Source organism: Spermophilus citellus (genome assembly GCF_964194105.1).
Source record: "Spermophilus citellus genome assembly, chromosome: 16".
NCBI lineage: Eukaryota > Metazoa > Chordata > Mammalia > Rodentia > Sciuridae > Spermophilus > Spermophilus citellus.
In genome coordinates this window covers 4,418,907-4,435,957 of record NC_138196.1, presented here as the reverse complement: position 1 = coordinate 4,435,957, position 17,051 = coordinate 4,418,907, and the positions used below count along the sequence as shown (strand labels likewise).

The window sequence follows — 17,051 nt, the reverse complement described above, 5'->3', positions numbered from 1 at the left end:
CTCCTGGGATCTAGACCCTCAGCCTGGAGTCCCAGGTGGCCAGGCCTCCCCCTGCTCTGGAGGACCCCACACCCAGCATCTGTGCAGGCCGAGGGCCATGGAGCTGGGGACCACGTGCCCCAAGTGGGACAGCCCCCTCCTGCTGCAGGGGGTGGTGTCTGTGCCCCTCCCAGGAGACCGCAAGTGGGGCAGAGGCCAGCTCAGCCTGGGGGTGCTGGAATGGGTGTGCAGAGCCTCCCGCGGCCTGTCCCCTCACCCTTTCTCACCCTGTAGCATCCCAGGCTCCCTTGCCCAAGGCCCAGTCCTCCCTGACCTCACGGCTGGCAGTGCGACCTGCCCTCATGGCTCCAGGCCCGAGGAGCACCCGGGCCCTCTGTTCCTCTGCTTCCAACTCTTGGCCTTTCTGAGTGGCCTGGCTGCCCCCTGCGCTCCCCGCACTGTGGGGTACCCGCAGCTGCCACCCCTGGGAGCAGTGTCCGTTGGCTGCGCAGTGCCCGCTGGCCCTCCCCCTCGCCCTCGCCAGGGAGTGGAAGTTCTGTTCGCAGCTGGTCCCGAGAGCCCAGCACTCACTGGGCAGAAGCTGAACAGTGAGTGACTCCTTCTCTCTTTTGTTCTTGTTTATTCCTTGGTCCCTTCTCCCCAGGCCTCATCTCCCGCCCTCCCCATGCCCAGGGGGAGCGGCGCACCCCTCCAGCCCCTGGCCGGGGGGTCTGCTGGGGCAGGAAGTGCAGGGACTCCCAGGAGAGCGCGGGCGCCTGAGGCCCAGCCTGTCTGCCCGCAGCGGACGGGGAGGATGGAGGCCTATAGGCTGCGGGGTGGCAGGGCCTCGGGGCTCAGCAGAAGCCCTGCAGCTGGGGTCCCGAAGACTGGGCCCGCGCTCCCTCCTTCATCTCCCCTGGGGCCCCCCACGGGCTGGACCAAGGGCCAGCAGAGAGGGAGGCTCCCTGTGTGAGGCAGGTCCCTGGGTCCCCCACACACGCACAGCGCCCCGCCAGCTTGGGTCAGAGAAAGGCAGACAGAATGTGAAGGGAGCCCCCCATCTTTCACTGTGCTCCCTGAGCTGGGCATTCGGTGGCCCCGACTTCTGGACAGCGTGCTGCCAACAGCTCCTGGCCGGGCACCCCACGTTCTGCTCCACACGGGCGCCCTCCACGGCCCGGTGGACACTCCAGAGCTGGGCCGGGTTCTGGCCCCTGCCATCCTCTCACCCCTGATGGAGCGGGTGGCAAGAAGGACAGGGTGACCAAGAGGCAGGGCCTCTTCCAAACAGGAAGTTCCAGCGACAGGCTCCAAGGAGCAGGGGCTGCTGAGGGGCAGGGGCCCTTGGCCACCAGGGAGATAACTGCCCACAGGTCCGCAGCAAGGCTCCAGGGTGGTGTACCTCCAGAGCACAAAGGAAAAGCAGGGGGCGGTCTCATGAAAATGGGGGACCAGGGGAGGGGAAGGGAGCACACAGGGGCCAGATGATATTGCCACCTAGGTGCCGGATGAGTGTGTGACTGCATCCCGCCACTGTGTACAGCCATAAAGCACCCACAAAAATACACGGAGAACCCAAAGGCCCAGCAGTCCAGCGTCCTCCCTGGGCCAGCGGCAGGCTCCCTCATTCTTGGCTCCTGGAGGTGAGCCAAACCCAGGTCCACCCGCATGGCAGATCCTGGGGCGGAGGAGGCAAGACACGTTGGGGGCGTCACAGGCTGACCTTGCCCTGCACTACAGACCTGAGGGTGGACCACAACTCTGTGGACAGGGCCATGGAAGGAGCTTCCCTGGGCTGGCAGACTGCGGAGGGAACTGGTGATGACTCTAAGTTTCAGGGCTTGTGGGTTGACGAAGGGCGGGGCCACTCGGACAGCGTGAAATCCCTGGGGCACCCTGTGGCACTGCGCCCAGGCTGACTTCAGGGTCCTGCCCAAGGCCCTCAGTGAACCAGGCTGGCCACTCCCGCTGGTCTCCAGGACAAGGAACGACTGTGGAGTAGCATGGGAGAGGGCAAGGGTCTCTGAAGCAGGAGACAGGCTCAGGGAGGAGCCTGGCAGCTCGCTGGGCACACGGGCCAACCTGGCACAAGGCCTCACGGGGACATCTGGAGCAACACAAGACTGGCAGAGATCGCAACGCAGGGGATCCTCCTGTCCTCCACATCGGGCACAGTGGTGCCCCTGCAGGTCACATGGACCCACAGGGAACTGGCCCCAGAGAAGTCAACACAGGTCCTCCTCACAGCACAGCAAGGGCCCAGGGTGGACTGCCTGTCCAGGGTACTAGGAAGCAGCTGGTGCCCCCCAGGCCCCCATCCACTCACCTGACCAGCCTGAGGAGCCGGGCCTTGGTCCTGGAGTGGATCTCCAGAGCTGTGCTCTTCACCAGGCCCCACATCCACCACAGGTCTGCGGGTGCGTCCGGCAGCCAGATCACCAGCCTGGACGGGGGACAGCATCAGCCTGGCCCCGCAGCCAGCCCAGAGGCCACCTCCCCTCAGACCCTGAGGGAGCTACCAGCCCACAGGAAGGGGCTACCCAGATCAGTTCGAAGAGTCCAGAGGTGTGGGCCACCATGGCAGAGCAGAGCAGGGCCCCAGGGCACCCGCAGGGCACAGCAATCCACCATGGGCTCTGAATGCGGCAGAGGTGGCGGGCCTTAGGTCACCAGCGAGGGCACAGCCCAAGGTGGAAAGGGCGGGGCTTTAAGGCCAGGCAGGGGCCGCCCACCTCTCCTGCTCATGAGCTACGTGACCTGAGAAGCTCGGGAACCTCTCTGCCGCTTTACTCCCCTGTCACACGAAGACAGTCAGCCTGCCTGCAGCTCCTGACCTCCTCCTCATCTCCCCTCGTCCACTCTCCTCTTGAGGTTCCTGAAACGTCACCTGACAAGGCCCCCGGGGTTCCTTGCTGCTGACATGGCTCAGCCAGCACCAGATGCAGGGTGCGCAGAGCTGCTGGACCCCACAGGACCAGCCAGCCCATCCTCTACCTGTCTCTGAAAAACACTGGCTGGACACCTCCGCCCGCTCACCGGCTGCTGCAGGTCCTCACCTATTACCACACCCCCTGGGAGGGCCTGAACAGGGGCTGGAGCGGGGCAGACAGTCAGAGGAGGCGAGGTAGCAAGCAAAACGGAAGCCGGACCGTCCCCTCCCTCATTCTGGGCCCCCTGCCCCTGTTAATGCAAACTAACTATGCGTGGAGCGTGGGGTGATGGGAAAAACTATGGGTGCATTTCCCGTGTTCTGAGAAGACACCGTAGCGCTCACATAATGGATCTTTTTTTTTTTTAACTGAAAAGGTTAGATTTTACTTTTTTTTTTTTAATTTCAACTTGTAGTTTCAGTAAACAGCTCAGCAGGAGGAGAATCTGTAGGTAGAAAGCGCTCTCCTGGCTTTGGGCTGACCCAGTCATCAGCTTAACGTGGAACAGGACAGAGGCTGTGACTCACTGCCATGGACCTTGCATGGGACACAGACCTCCCTATGTCACCTCCCTGCTTGAACCCCCATCTAACACCAGGATGAAGAGCACTCGATCCGCTGCAGAGCCCTGGGTGTGGCCCCTGGTCAGCTTCTCGCTCCAGCTGGCCTCCCTCTCTGCTCCTTGAATGTGCCCTACTCTCTTCTGCCCCAGGACCTTTGCAGATGCTGTCCCTCATGCCTGGCATGCTTTTCCCTTCCCCTGTGCCTAGCAAACTCTTATCCATCCTTCAGATTAGCTCCAAAGTAATTTCCTCTGGGCAGCCTTCCAGGCCAAATAGCTACTAGTATGAGCTGTGCCAGCTCAGAGCCAGTGTAGACCTCTCCTAGGACTCTCCAGGAACAGCTGAAGTTGCACAGCAATGATTAATAAGTGGGTGGTGAGCTCCACAGGAGCTGCTGCCCCCTTGCCCCAGACCCTTAAGAGCTAGTGGCAGAGTGAATGGAGGAGTCACTCAGCACATCACAATGACTGATGAGGGCCGAATCACAGCCAGACTGCCCTGGAAGGATCTTGCTTTAGAGAAGAGTTAATGTGGCCCAGAGTAGTCAAGAGAGCTGGCCCAGGCCACACAGCTAATCTGAGCTGGACCAGCTCTGAGAGTCACCCAGGAACATCGTCTCTGAGACTCTAATGAGCAGAGCAGGGGCCAGAGGTCCCAGGCGCAGGGCAGGGCCAGGAGCTGACCTGGGTTCCCAATCCAGCTGCTGCCCGCCTCCCACCTGTCCTCCCCTGTGGAGGAGCCCACCAAGGCCCTGGGCCACTTGCCAGTGCCCAGCCCACCATGGACCCTGGTCTCCCCACAACCCTGCCTGCGAGCCAGGTCCCTCCCAGCACCCCACTGTGCCTCACCTTCTGCTGCAGAAGTACACGTACTCAAAGGGCAGCGTGCAGGGCAGGAGCAGGTACGTGAGCGCCTGCCCGGGCCCCGACCAGCGGAAACGGGCCCAGGCACTGAGGTCCCTCCTGACAGCCTTCCTCAGTGCTGCAAGAGAGTCACCTCGTGGCTGTGGCCGTTTGGAATCCGTGGGCTGGTAAGCCCACCTCCAGCCAGCCCTCCCAGGCACCCTGAGAGCTGGCAGCCCAAGCCCCTCTCTGATCTCGTGAGGGTCACAGATTGTGCCCCACCCCACCCCTTTATGCACAGATGGACACAACACCGTTGGAGCCCAGCCATGTGCCAGCAGGGTGCCAAGCCCTTCACACATGCTCTCTCACTGATGTCCTGGAGATGGGCATGGTGTGCCTCTTTCATAGACGAGGAGACTGAGGTTCAGAGTGGAAAAGTGACTTAATGAAGGATCATCACCAGATGGTACTTGTAAGCACCCCACACCTCTCCCGGCCCTCTGGGTAGTCTGTTGTGGCCCCTTGGGTCCCCACCACACCCCTCCAGAGCAGTAGCACATGGCATATTAACCTCAGCAACAGGTGTGAACACAGAAACCATTTCCTAAGTCCCCTATTCACTGACCAGAGCCAGAGCCTAGATCCCAGCCTCCAGACTGCAGTGTGGGCCTGAGGGCACCAGCAGCCTCCACGCCATCTAGGGCCAGCCCGGGTCAACACAGCCCCGAGACCCACTCCACCCAGGATGAGTCCTTTTCCTTCCCTGAGCCCAGATAAAACCAGGACACGGGCGCGACCTTCCTCCCGGGGCAGGTGGGTGAGGATCGAGGGATGTGGACAGGGGCCTGCGCTGACATTTCCCTCTCGGCTGGCTGCCCTGTGTGGCTGCAGGGACACTGTGAGGCCTGCAGATCCCAGGCTTGGACCTCAGAAGCTCAGCACAGAACCAGCACCATCCAGAACCAGGAAGAGGCACCTCCTCCCCGGCATCCTGTCCCTGCCCAGGCCTGGACCACCACCTCTCCTCCCAGCTCCCAGCCCTCTCCTCCACAGCTGGGCAGCCACTCACCTGGCCTCCTGGCCCCTTATCTCAGCTGCCCCCCCAACCACTGTGCCAGTGTCCCGTGGGCCTCCCAGGCCTCCCTGACCCTCGGGATCTCCTGGGTATCTGCTGCTCGCACCTTTGAAATCTGGGACTCACCCTTACCATCTGTGCCTACAGGCTTTGTCCCTTCCTGTTGCTGAGATCGAGACGCTTAGTTAAACCAAAGGTGGGACTAAACCAAAGGCTCAGAGCAGAGCCTCCCTCTGCCAGGGGCTGGCTGTGTCACCCGACAGGTCCCTCCCTCGCTGCCCACCGCCCCCAGGGTGGCCAGGAGAGGCTCGAAAGCCGGCTTCCTCCCGGGAGCCCAGTGTCTCTCATACCCGCTGCCCTGCCCTTTCTCAAGCACAGACCTGAATTCGAATTCCCCCTCAGGCTCTGTGACCTCGCCCGGTCCCTGTCCCTGAGCTTCAGTTTCCTCTTCAGAGAAATGGGGTAAGAATGATGTGGAAGCCGTGGCGGGGTGGGGGTTTGTGGAGGAATGAGTGACGCAGCCCGTAAAAGGCCCTCCGCACACTTGGCACTTAGCAGGTGCTCATTAAATAAGTGCTGACCCCGTAGATCATGCTACTTCATGGCAGGGTCCCTGGCCCCAACCCCAGGGCAGGAAGGGGCAGTACCAGCCTCCAGTTCTGGCGAGAGCTGCTCCAAGCTGGGCACATCCTTGACCAACACGGTGGGCACATGGCAGTTGAAAGACGTGCCATCATCTGGGGTCCTAGCAGGGGGTGCTGGGGGGTCCCTAGAGACCAACGTCCACAGCACGGGCTCCTTGGTGAGTCCTGGCCAGGGGAAGAAAGAGGACAGACAAGTCACCCCCGCCCACACCCAGCTGTTTGCCCTCTCCAGTGGCTCTCCAGAGCCCTGACCCTGAAGACATGACTCAGGTCAAACTCTGGCTCCACTGCCTGCAAGCTGCGTGACCCTGCGTGCCTCAGTTTCCCTCTCTGTGACAGTGAAACGAAGACAGTCGGATGATAGAGTGGTTCTGAGAACTAGGTGCAATCAGGACATGATGCAGGCTGTGCTCAGCCGACGTCCACCTCCCCTTCCCCTCTGTGTGGGGCGCAGCATGGGCCTCGAGGACCTGTGCAGGGGTGACACCCCAGTTCTCTAGCCCAGGAGACCTTTCCCCGCCTGCGGTCGGTCCGAGCACACCACCCTCTCCATCCCAGGCTGAGTCCACGTCTCCCCTGGGTTCCCACAGCCTGGAGCTTCCCTCCCTCTGCCACTGCACCCCCTTCCCGGGGTGTCTCTCTGCACCCGTTACTGTCACCCTGCACCAGGGACCTGCGTGATTCCTCTCTGGTCCCCAGGTGTCGCTGAGAGAGGATGAGAGAGCCCAGGTCCCTAGTGGCTCAGAGGCCTGGAAGGCAGGTTCTGCCTGGCACCTGTGGGACACGATGCCCACCACCATCCCCTGCCGCTCACCACGTGCCTCCAGGAACCTCAGGGCATCCAGGTACCCTTGTCTGCAGCTGTCGGCCACCACCTGCGACACACAGGGCAGGGCAAGTGGGCAGGCCTGGGCTCACACCGGACAGCCCGTCCCAGACTGGAGTCTGGAGTTCAGTGGGTGGTCTCGGTCCTGCCTACTCTCCTCGAGCAAACCCTGGGCAGGGCACAGGGACCTGAGGGACCCTGGCACCAGGTAGGGAGGCAGATAGGGCTGAAGGAAGAACAGGTCTGCTCGGTACCCCCTACCCTGGCCCCACATCCTGCTCTCCTTGGGGACTCTCAGCTGCCAGTCCTTGCCCCAGCCTGCCCCGGGGCCTCAGGGCCCTCCCCTGGAAGATGGGGTAGCAGATAGCCCTTCCCTTCGGCCCTTTGATGTTCATTTCCAGACTAGTCTGAGTGGGCAGAGGAACCAGGGCCCACACTGGCCTGTTCAGAGTGCCACGGGCAGGGAGGCGGACCTGCAGGTTGGGATGGAGGCCTGCCCGCTCCCCTGCTTGCTGTGTGATCTTGGACCGCAGTGCCGTCTCTCTGAGAGCCTCTATTTCCTGGTCTATACTTGGGAGCCGAGAGTTTCTGCCCACTCAGTGGTGTGGAAAGGACCTCGTGAGTGAGTTTTGTTTATCTTTGCTTTTCGTTTTATTTGTTTGCTTAGTTCTGGGGATGGGACAGCTCCCTCTCCAGATGTTTTTATTTTTTAAGACAGGGTTTCACTAAGTTGTCTAGGCTGACCTTGAACTTGAACCTGTGGTCCTCCTGCCTCAGCCTCCCCAGTTGCTGGGAGTACAAATGTGCACCAAGGCACCCAGCCAGAGGACACAGCAAATGGACATGACCTTGTTGCACAAATCATGAAGCATGTGGCAGCAGGAGGGTGGGCGAGCCGGGCGTGGTCGGGGGAGGAGCTTGTTGCAAGGATCAACTGTTTGTTGTCAAATTATTCATTTCCCAGAAAATGCAAGGGTAAAAAGCAGGAAATATAGGTTGGTTGTCCACTTTGTTGTGCTTCCCTAGAGGACAGATGGCCAATATGGGCACAGTCCAGGGCAGCCATGGAGACACGAGTCCAGACTGGCTGAGAGTCTAAATCTTCGCTGTGTGACTTTGAGCAAGTTGCTTACAGTGTCTGAGCCTTTGTGTCCTCTGAGAAATGGAAATGACAGCAGCACCTGCTCACAGAGCCTGGCCCGGGGGAACACAGACCAAGGCCCCTCTGCAAACCAGCTCAGCAGCACTGTGTACTCACCCAACCTGGGCCCCGTCCTAACTCAACAGCCCCTTAGGGAGGGAAGGAAGGGTGTGAACCCTGGCTTCGGACGGGAGGCTTGGTGTGAGATGGGGCATGTGCTGCAACTGCCCTGAGTGGGGTGGAGGAGATGTGGCACAGAGTCTGAGGCCTGGGGCCTCGGCCACCACCTGGGAGGACCCAGACCTACCTCAGGTTTGGGGGGTATGAGTGAGATGAACCCCAGAAAGAAGTTCTCGGTAGAGATTTGGAAGCTGGCATTGAAAGCATTCAGCTCGTGCAGGCTGGCCGAAGTGCTCCGGGGACAGATGTCCACTGTCCCATGGAAGGGGGACACGGTGATGGTGGAAGGGCAGTCCGCGAAGGGCAGATTGTTGCTCAGAGCCCCATCGATGTAGCGCTGCAGTTTGGGTGGGCAGGTGGCTGTGCTGCCCTCTCAGGATGCCCGCCCTCCTCCCACACCCAAGAACCTGCAGCAAGTGACCCTCCTGCTCCCGAGGGCCCAGCAGTGGGGAGGGCTGGGCACACAGCAGGGGCTCAAGGAGAAAGAGGGGGCGTGTGCCCAGCTGCCCAGAGCTGTGGACACTAACCCTCAAGAGGCACTCACCTGCCCTCTGAACTCAGGGGGGATTGTCCCACAGTAGAAGGGAAAGTACAAGGTGCAGACCACGGCCTGGGGACAAGAGCCACGGGAATGTGACTTCTCGCTCCTGGGCAGGAACCTCCGGCACAGAGGAGGTGACTCCTGTCCTGTGTGCAGGTGCGGAGGGGCCACCAAGCCCTCAAGGGAAGAAGGAGGGAAGAGTCCCCCTCCTTTCTGCTGGGGGACCTCTGCCCACCATGGCTGCTGCTGGGACCCCACCCCCAACCGCAAAGACAAGCAGCGGCATCAAGGCCACGTCCTCACCCGCCCTGAAGGAATGCCCCCGTGGACAGTCCCACAGACTGTCCCCTGGGCATTGATCAACAGGTGCACCTGCAACAAGGTCCTGTGCACTCACCCACCAGGAAAACACCATCTACTCTCTCCTGGAAAGGAGATGCCTACAGAAGACCAAACCCCCTGGGCATAGACCGATACATGGAAATGTCTGTGCACTGTAGGACATGTGGCAACGGCGATAAGCTGGGCAAACCCACTCCTGGTTGGGCACCGCTGACTGGTGCTTCCACCCACGAGGAGCATAGACCCTGCCTGAGAGGGAACCCCCGACCCTCTCTGGGAGATGCAGAGCCTGTCCTGGCCTGACCAGCCGGAATGCAGGCGAGAGCCTCCTTTCTGTAGATTAACTTTGGTGACAACAGTGACGTCTGCTGAGCACCTATGATGTGCCAAGTCTGTACTCTGCACCATCCAGGAGAGGAGGCTGGGACACACTATGGGGTCCCCAGCTGGCTTCCTCAGGAACTGAGGGACCTGAGCCTACAGCAAGTGACTGGTCCCCCTCTCGGCTTGCTAATATCAGACACCTAGGACTTGGCCATCTCAGAACTGAGATGATCCCAGTGCTGGGGACGGGGAGCACCAAGATGAAGCGCCCTATATGGGGACCCAGGGTGGGTGGCAGACAAAGCCCATGATGGGAATGATGGGCACAGCTGCAGCGGGGGGGGGGGGGCAGGACTCCCCACCTCAGCCGCTGCCTCCCAGGAGACCTGTCCCCCTACCTGTCTGCGCTCCCCCAGGGTCCAGCCCCACTCAGCCCTCCCTACCACCCCACGGCCATGCCTGAGGGCCTCTCCCTGCTGGTCTTCCCTGTGTCTTCCTCCTGCTCTGTTCCAATACTGGCTCCTTTCCTAACTTGTCCAATCCACATTAGCCTCAGGGGACAAGGATGTTTTCCCTAGTAATCACAATGCCAAGGGCTGGACCTGGTGCAGAAGAGATGCTCAATAAAGCCTTGCTCACTGACTCAAAAGTGCCTGGGGCTCTAGCTCAGTGGCACAACCCCTGTCTAGTGTGTGGGAAGCCCTGGTTCTATCCAGCACTGTGGCAGGGGAATGCACCTGGAGGATGGGTGGGTGGGGCTGGGCAGAAAGAGCAGCCCCTGTAGGTCCTGACTGAAGAAGCCTGACTCTGCCCCCTCCCCAGCCTGGTCCTCTGAGGGCAGCCCAGGGAGCCTCCCCAGCAAGCACACACCCCTGCCATCCACTCTGCCCCGACTCTGCATTTAGAAACAGATTTTGCAGCCTCCTTTTCCTCTCCTGGACACCCTCCAGGCTCCCACACCTGCCTCTGCCCCTGGGAAGCACCTCAGAGTCACTTTTGTTCTACCCGCCTGCCTCCAAGCCCCGGGTCCCTGACCTGCCCACCTGAATGAGCTCATCTCTGGTGGCAAAGTCAGTGACTATGAAGTTGTGGCCATCGGGCCAGCGGGTCAGTGAGATGCCCAGCCGCTGGGAGGCCAGGATGTGGCTGTTCTCTGGCAGTTTGCCCTGCAGCTGCTGCTTGATGTGTTCGATGGGTGCATAGGCAGGGTGGAAGATGCCCAGGCTCAGCCCCTCCACGTGCGTGACCAAGTCCAGGAGGTGGGAGCAGCAGAAGTCTTCAGGGAGGAAGGGAGAGGAGTCCTGAGCCCTGGAGAGGGGAGAGCTGCACTCCCCCGCGGCCAATCTCCCTGCTGGAGCTCGACCAGAGAGGAGGGCCCGCCCCTCTGCAGAATTCCTATGCCAAGCTCTGGGTTCAAACGCTCCATCTGCCGATTGCCCCCAAGTGACCTGGGGAAGTCTTCCTGTCTCTGAGCCCAGGATCCCCCCTCTGCAAATAGGGGCAAATGTAATCCCCAGATTAAACAGACCCAAGCAGGATCTCTCTGGACTCCCCCCCGCCCCCATCAAGAGTCCTCCCGCCTTGGGATGGATGGGACTGAGGTTGCCGCCTTCCTCCCCACTCCCGGTCCACTTGCCGCAGACAATGGCGAGGGCATTGAGCGCCCCGGACGAGGAGCCATAGAAGCGGCGGGCGCCCTGGAGGAGGCGCGGGGCACGCTGGCTCAGGCCCTGGGTCACGCCCACGTGGTAGAGACCCAGGAAGCCGGCTCCCACGAAGGACAGGCTCCAGCTGCCCTCCTCCAAGAAGTCCATAGCTGGCGGGGCCCGGGAAGGGGCGTCGGTTGCGAATGGGGACTGGATGCGGCGCCCGGCGGGGGAGGAGGGTTCGCTGGTCCGGGACGCGCGGGGTCCAAGCAGGGATGGGCGCTGGTCAGGGATCGAGCCCACAAGTGGCGCTCTGGCGGGAGCCCGCCCTCGGTGTGGACGTCCCCTGCCCTGACCCTCCCCAGACTGAGTCAGCCGCAGTCCCGGCCAATGAGGTTCCGTGGCCGCGATCACTCCGCTAGGTGCCCCAGGTGCGCCCCAGGTGCGCCCTAGAAGCGCGGGCAGGCTCTGCGCGCGGAAGTTCCGCCCCCCCCCCCCCCCCCCGCTCTCCCATTCTGGGCGCAGATCTCGGTCACCGATGTCTGAATGACGCAGCAGGGAAGTGGTACCCAGTCCTCACCTGATGTGTCCGACCTCGTTTTCAAATGGGAGGAAACTGGGTGCGGTCAGAGAGCGGGGCAGCCAGGAAGTGGCAGAGGAGGACCCACAAGCCCTGGTTCTGGGGTTCCAATCGGACTTAATTCTACAGCTGTGCTACCTCAGGGACCGGGGAGAGGTGGGAGGCAGGAGGTCTGGGGTCCAGGCTGAGGCCCCACCAGCTCTAGGCTCCCCGGACTCCTCGCTTCCTCAGGGTAAGTTTTTTCACATAAAGTGTGGGCTTGGGTGTGAGATCCTACAGAGCCCTAGTGCTGATCCCTACACCCCAAACTCAGACCCACCTGAACTGCCCAGCACTCGGGGCGGGGCTGACAGCAAGGGACAGTAGGCTCTGGGTGGCCAAAAGCAGATCCCCCATCAGCCTGCTAGGTGCTTCCTTTGAAGTCACCCTTACAAGCTGCAGGTGTGGGGACAAGGTGCCACAGTTAGAGAAGCCTGAGTCCTGGAGGGGCAAGGGGCTCACACAGCCAGTCACACCTCCCCTGGCGACCAGGGCAGTGAGACCCTCTGATGAGGCCACAGGCTGCGCAGAGGAGGAGGCAGCCTCCTGAGGTTGCCTGGGCCCTGCACCCCCACAAGGGGATGGGCGAGTCAAACTACTCTCGGAAACTGGGAGGTCCCTGGGGACCAAGGAAGCCAAGACGGGGAGCGAGGGGCAGGAAATAAAGTCATAAAATGAAACAGATGAAGTGCATGAGCTGGGCTAGACGGGAGGGGCAGGGACACGGCAGAGCTGGACATGGACCAGCCAGCTGGATGGGAATGGGTGGACACTCATGGACCACAGGAGGTCAAGATCACAAAAGACAAAGAAACGAAAGGAGAGGAGAGCAGGGTACAGGTGTTCCTGTGACCTCCCCAAGACCCCTCAACATCGAAAATATCCTGAGTCAAACGTGGTTAATGCACCTGACCTGCTGAATGCCACAGCCCAGCAACACAGCACGCCGGGCAGTGCCAGATCCTGCGGGGAGTGGGGGGCTGGCAAAGAGCTAAAGGACATTACTGGGACAGTTGGCAAAATTAAATATGAACCTGAGTTAAGTAACAGTGCCCTGTCAATGTGCCTTTTACCAAGTACATGTAAGAAAACGTCCTTGCTCTCAGGAACTCACAGCAGTATCCAGGAACAGATGCATGATTATCTGTGGACTAATCTCAAACGGCTCAGGAAAGAAACTTTTTCTGTAGTCTACATCTCTCTGTGTCTGTGGAGAGAGACGGGACAGGTGCAGGCCACAAGGAAAGGAAAACCAAGGCATGATCGTGGGCAGCGGCTGGCGTGTCAGAGGGAACCTGCAAAGGGGTGGGGGCAGGAAGAGGACTGGACCTTCGTGAACCCAGCAGGCCAGGCAGGCTGGCCATCAGCAGGTGGGGGCGGTAATCTGGAAATCTTGGGGTCTAAGGAAAGTATGTGGTTCCAACATATGAGGTCAGAGGTCAGTAAGCCACATGGCCCAGGCCACTGACAGAGAAGGAGGAGGAGGAGGCCGGCGCTTGCTTGGTCAGCCAGACCTTGGAGGATGTGGGACCCACTTCCTGATGACTCACACTTCCTGTCTGTCCTGACTGCTGCACCTGGCTGCTGATTGGCAGGGTTTCCCAAAGCATTTCTGCCCAGGACCCAAGATCCAGGGATTTAAGAACTAGATCTCAGGGGTTGTGGGTCTTCAACTTTATCACTGAGTCTTGGGCAAAGCTGCTGCCTCTCTGGGCCCCAGACCCTGCCCCCCAGCATCAAAAGATCCCAACCTTTCCAAAAATGGGGGGTTCTGCTTAAAACACACAAAACTCCCCCCCAGGGTGCCAAGGGACAGCAGTTGCTGTTTCAGCAGCCATTGGTTGAGAAAATACTGTGACTTTGGGACACAGCTGTGACTTTGGAAAAAAGTGGGCAGTTTGCACTCACAACAAGCATTGCCAAAATATTTGTGCACAAAGCATTCTCTCCACCAGCAGTAGGGATTCTCACCACGTGGACACAGACCCCAGGGCACACTGGCCCCTCTGCAAGTCTGGTGCCCAGCACAGAACCTGGGCACCACAGGTGTGTGCCAAGGGACCGCATTGTCCAGATGAACAGCAGGAGAAGCAGACAGGCCCTGGGCCCAGGTGGCAGGTCCACCCACTGGCCCAATCCATGGGATGTGGGTGGGGGAAGCAGAGGGTAGGTCCAGGTTCCAGAGCAAGAAGCCCAGGAGTTGGTGGGGAATGCCGATGAGCACTGCCATCTTGGGAAACCGTATGGAGAGCCCTCAAAAAACTGAAAAGAGAACCACCCAGTACCCAGGGAGTGCACTCCGGGGCTTCTACCCAAGACTGAGATCAGAGTCTTGAGGAGACGTCTGCAGTTTTATGTCGACACCACGTGACCATGACAGCCAGTGACGGAACCAACCTCGGTGTCCCACGCAGATGACTAGAGAGAGAAGTTGGGACACAGAGAAGACACAGTGGAACACCACCCAGCCTCGGAAGAAAGGTGTCACTCATGACAACATAAATGGGACTGGAGAACACCGTGCTCCAGGAGAAAGGCCAGGCTTGGGGACAGCTGTTCTCGCTTCATTTTATTTGATTTGACGGTGCTGGGCATGGAACCCAGGGGCGCTCTCCCACTGAGCCGCATCTCCAGCCCTTTTTATTTTTTATTTTAAGATACATTCTCAAAGTTGCTGAGCCTGGCCTTGAACTTGAGATCCTTCTGCCTCAGCCTTCACAGTCACTGGGAGCAAGTTCTCACTCAAACATGTGGAGGCTAAAACCATCGGATTCAAACCAGCAGAGAGTGGAAGAGTGTTACCAGAGGCTACAGGAGGGAGAGCGATAGCCCAAGGCCATGAAGCCCAGTTAGAGAGGTGGGAGGGCGGGACACAAGGCGGCTGGCTTTCTTTTTGGTACTGGGGATTGAACCTGGGGCTCTTACCCACTTACCCATACCCCCATCCCTTTTTATATTTTATTTTGAGACAGGGTCTCATTAAGCCTAGGAGTTGGCCTCAAACATGCCATCCTCCTGTGTCAGCCTCCCGAGCTGCTGGGATTACAGGGGTGCGCCACCGCACCCAGCTGGGTTTTCCTTTGAGATAATATTCCATGGTGTGGTGGGGTGAAGATAGTAAATAATCATGTACAGTGTTACACCTTTCAAAATTGCTAAGAAAGCAAATTTAACATGTTTTCATGTAAAAAAGTAAGTATCTGAGGTGATGGGTATTAACTGAATGTGTTAGCTAGCTTGATTTAATCATTCCTCATCATAACCATGGATCACATCACCTTGTACCCCTAAACCAAACAACTAGAATATGTCAATTTAAACTCAGTCAAGGAGAACGATTTCCCACCAGCCCTTACAGAAAGCTTTGGGGCACCAGCTCAGAGCCTTTGCCCCAGGCAGCTGGCGGCGGCTGAACTGGGCTGCAGCCTCCTCCAGCCTCCTCCGGGAATGGGGTAATAGTCTGGCTCACAGGTCAGGAGGGCAGGGCTAGGGGGAGCACCCTTGGCTCAGTCCCCCAGGGCAGGGAGGGTTCCTCACAGAGTCACCAAGACTCAGTGGCAGGAGGGAAGGTCCCTCCCAGGTGTCCCTGTTCACACTGCACTGAGTCCTGAGGCCTTGGCTTAGCCAGCTCCCTGGGGACGCGGGGCAGTGCAGGTGATGGGGCTGAAGGCCAGCGTGACTGACCGTGGGGACTCGGGGACACTGTCCTCACTCCCCTGCCCAGCCATCCTGCCCCTGGAACGTGCCGCAGCAGACCCGGGGCACTGGGAGGACGGAAACCTTCCTGCCTTCTCTATGAGACCCACCTTGACCCAGACGACACTGGAGGGGACCACAGAATCCGCCCTTCAGGCATTCTATTTGTTTTTTTTTTTTCAAAAGAAAAGAAGTGGGGGACAAGGTGAAGTACCCGCAGGAAAATGAGATCAGGCTGGGCGAGGCGGCCACCCCTGTAATCCCAGCCACTTGGGAGGCTGAGTTGAGACTGTCAGACATGGAAAATGACAAACCCCCGATGATATAGCCTGGGAAGAGGGATCTCGAGCAGAGCAGCACATGGGTGGCATCGATTCTCCCCCAGGGACAGGACAGTCTCTAGAGGGGAAGCCAACGCACTGATCCTTCCTCAAATAAACCTTTTCCCAGTGGCCATGCCATGGGACCCTGAAAGGATCCCTGCACGCTGACCCCAGACCCTCCCTTCTTACCCAAGTAAAACATTGCCCAGTAGAAACAAGCTTTCAAATTCTCGGAACCTGTTTCCTGAGTGCCCCAAACTGACCACTGACCCTAGACCCCTCCCCATCTCACCCAGTAAGACCGACACCAATTCCCAAGTCACCTCTCAGGATAATCTATGTAAGCCCAGTCCCTTCCTTTGTCCAGTGGCTCATTTTCCACCAGGAAAATGGGTCCACCAGCATCTTCCTGTGCCTGCATGAAACTCGTCCCTGAATGAAAGCTGGTCTGTGAAGTTGGCCTCCATTACAGTCGTTTGGTGCTAACAAGGAGTGTCACAGTCTGAGGCCAACTTTTCTTTTTGTTGGTACTAGGGCTCCAGCCCAGAGGGTCTTTACCACTGACCCATGTCCCCAGCCCTTTTTATTTTTAATTTGAAGACATGGTCCCACTGAGTTGCTTAGGGCTTTGCTAAATTGCTGAAAATGGCCTCAAACTTCTGATCCTCCTGCCTCAGCCTCCTGATTACAGGCCACCATGCTCAGCCAGCCTCAGCAAGTTAGCCAAGCCTGTCCCAAAATTTTAAAAAGTTAAAGGCCTGGGGATGTAGGTCTGTGTAGAGCACCCCGGGCTGGATTCCCAGAGCAAAGGAAAGGAGGAAGAAGAGGAGATGAGGAAAGAAAAGAAAAATGAAGTGGATGCACAGAAACTGTGGCACCGCACACGTGGCCATGGGCTTCGGGAGGGAGCCTGGCCCATGGGTGTCCCAGCTTGGTCTTGGCAGTCCTGGGAGATCTGCCGCTGTGAACACTGAGCTTCGGTTTAGGGAACTGCTGGTCTCTTGGGGGAGCCCAGGCTGACCCCAGAGCCAGCAACCTTTCCCCACATCACAGTGTCCCCAGAGGGGCTGAGCCCCTTCCCTTGAGGTGCTCAGTCCCCAGAGACACAGGATGTGGAGCTATGAGGTGAGGCCTCCAGGGAAGGTGGCCTGGAGGTGGAGCTGGGCAGGGCCCCAAAGAAAGGGAGGAACAGGAGGCGGAGCTGAGGCTCCAGATCCGGGGCTCGGGCAGCCCTGGGGTGACAGGAAGGACGCTGGCCAGAGGAGAGGATGTCCAGAGCAAGCTCGTTGGGTTGGCCAGGACCAGCAAGTCTGAGCAGGGTGCACAGGGTGGGCAGCTGGCCCGGAGCTCCACTGCCACCTCAGCCCCGCTCACCCC

General features: G+C 59.5%; 1 protein-coding gene across 1 annotated transcript; it reads right to left on the bottom strand.

Moving 5' to 3' along the window:
- Positions 1–801: 801 nt before the first annotated feature.
- On the bottom strand, positions 802–11,204 carry LOC308634794 (patatin-like phospholipase domain-containing protein 5; the record flags this gene model as incomplete). Its single annotated transcript, XM_081268874.1, has 10 exons — positions 802–1,381; positions 1,546–2,061; positions 2,306–2,422; positions 4,321–4,453; positions 6,040–6,201; positions 6,851–6,911; positions 8,311–8,520; positions 8,728–8,793; positions 10,434–10,698; positions 11,023–11,204. The coding sequence occupies 10 exons, from the start codon at positions 11,202–11,204 to the stop codon at positions 802–804; spliced, it is 2,292 nt and encodes a 763-aa protein (XP_081125000.1).
- Between the last annotated feature and the right edge of the window lie 5,847 nt (positions 11,205–17,051).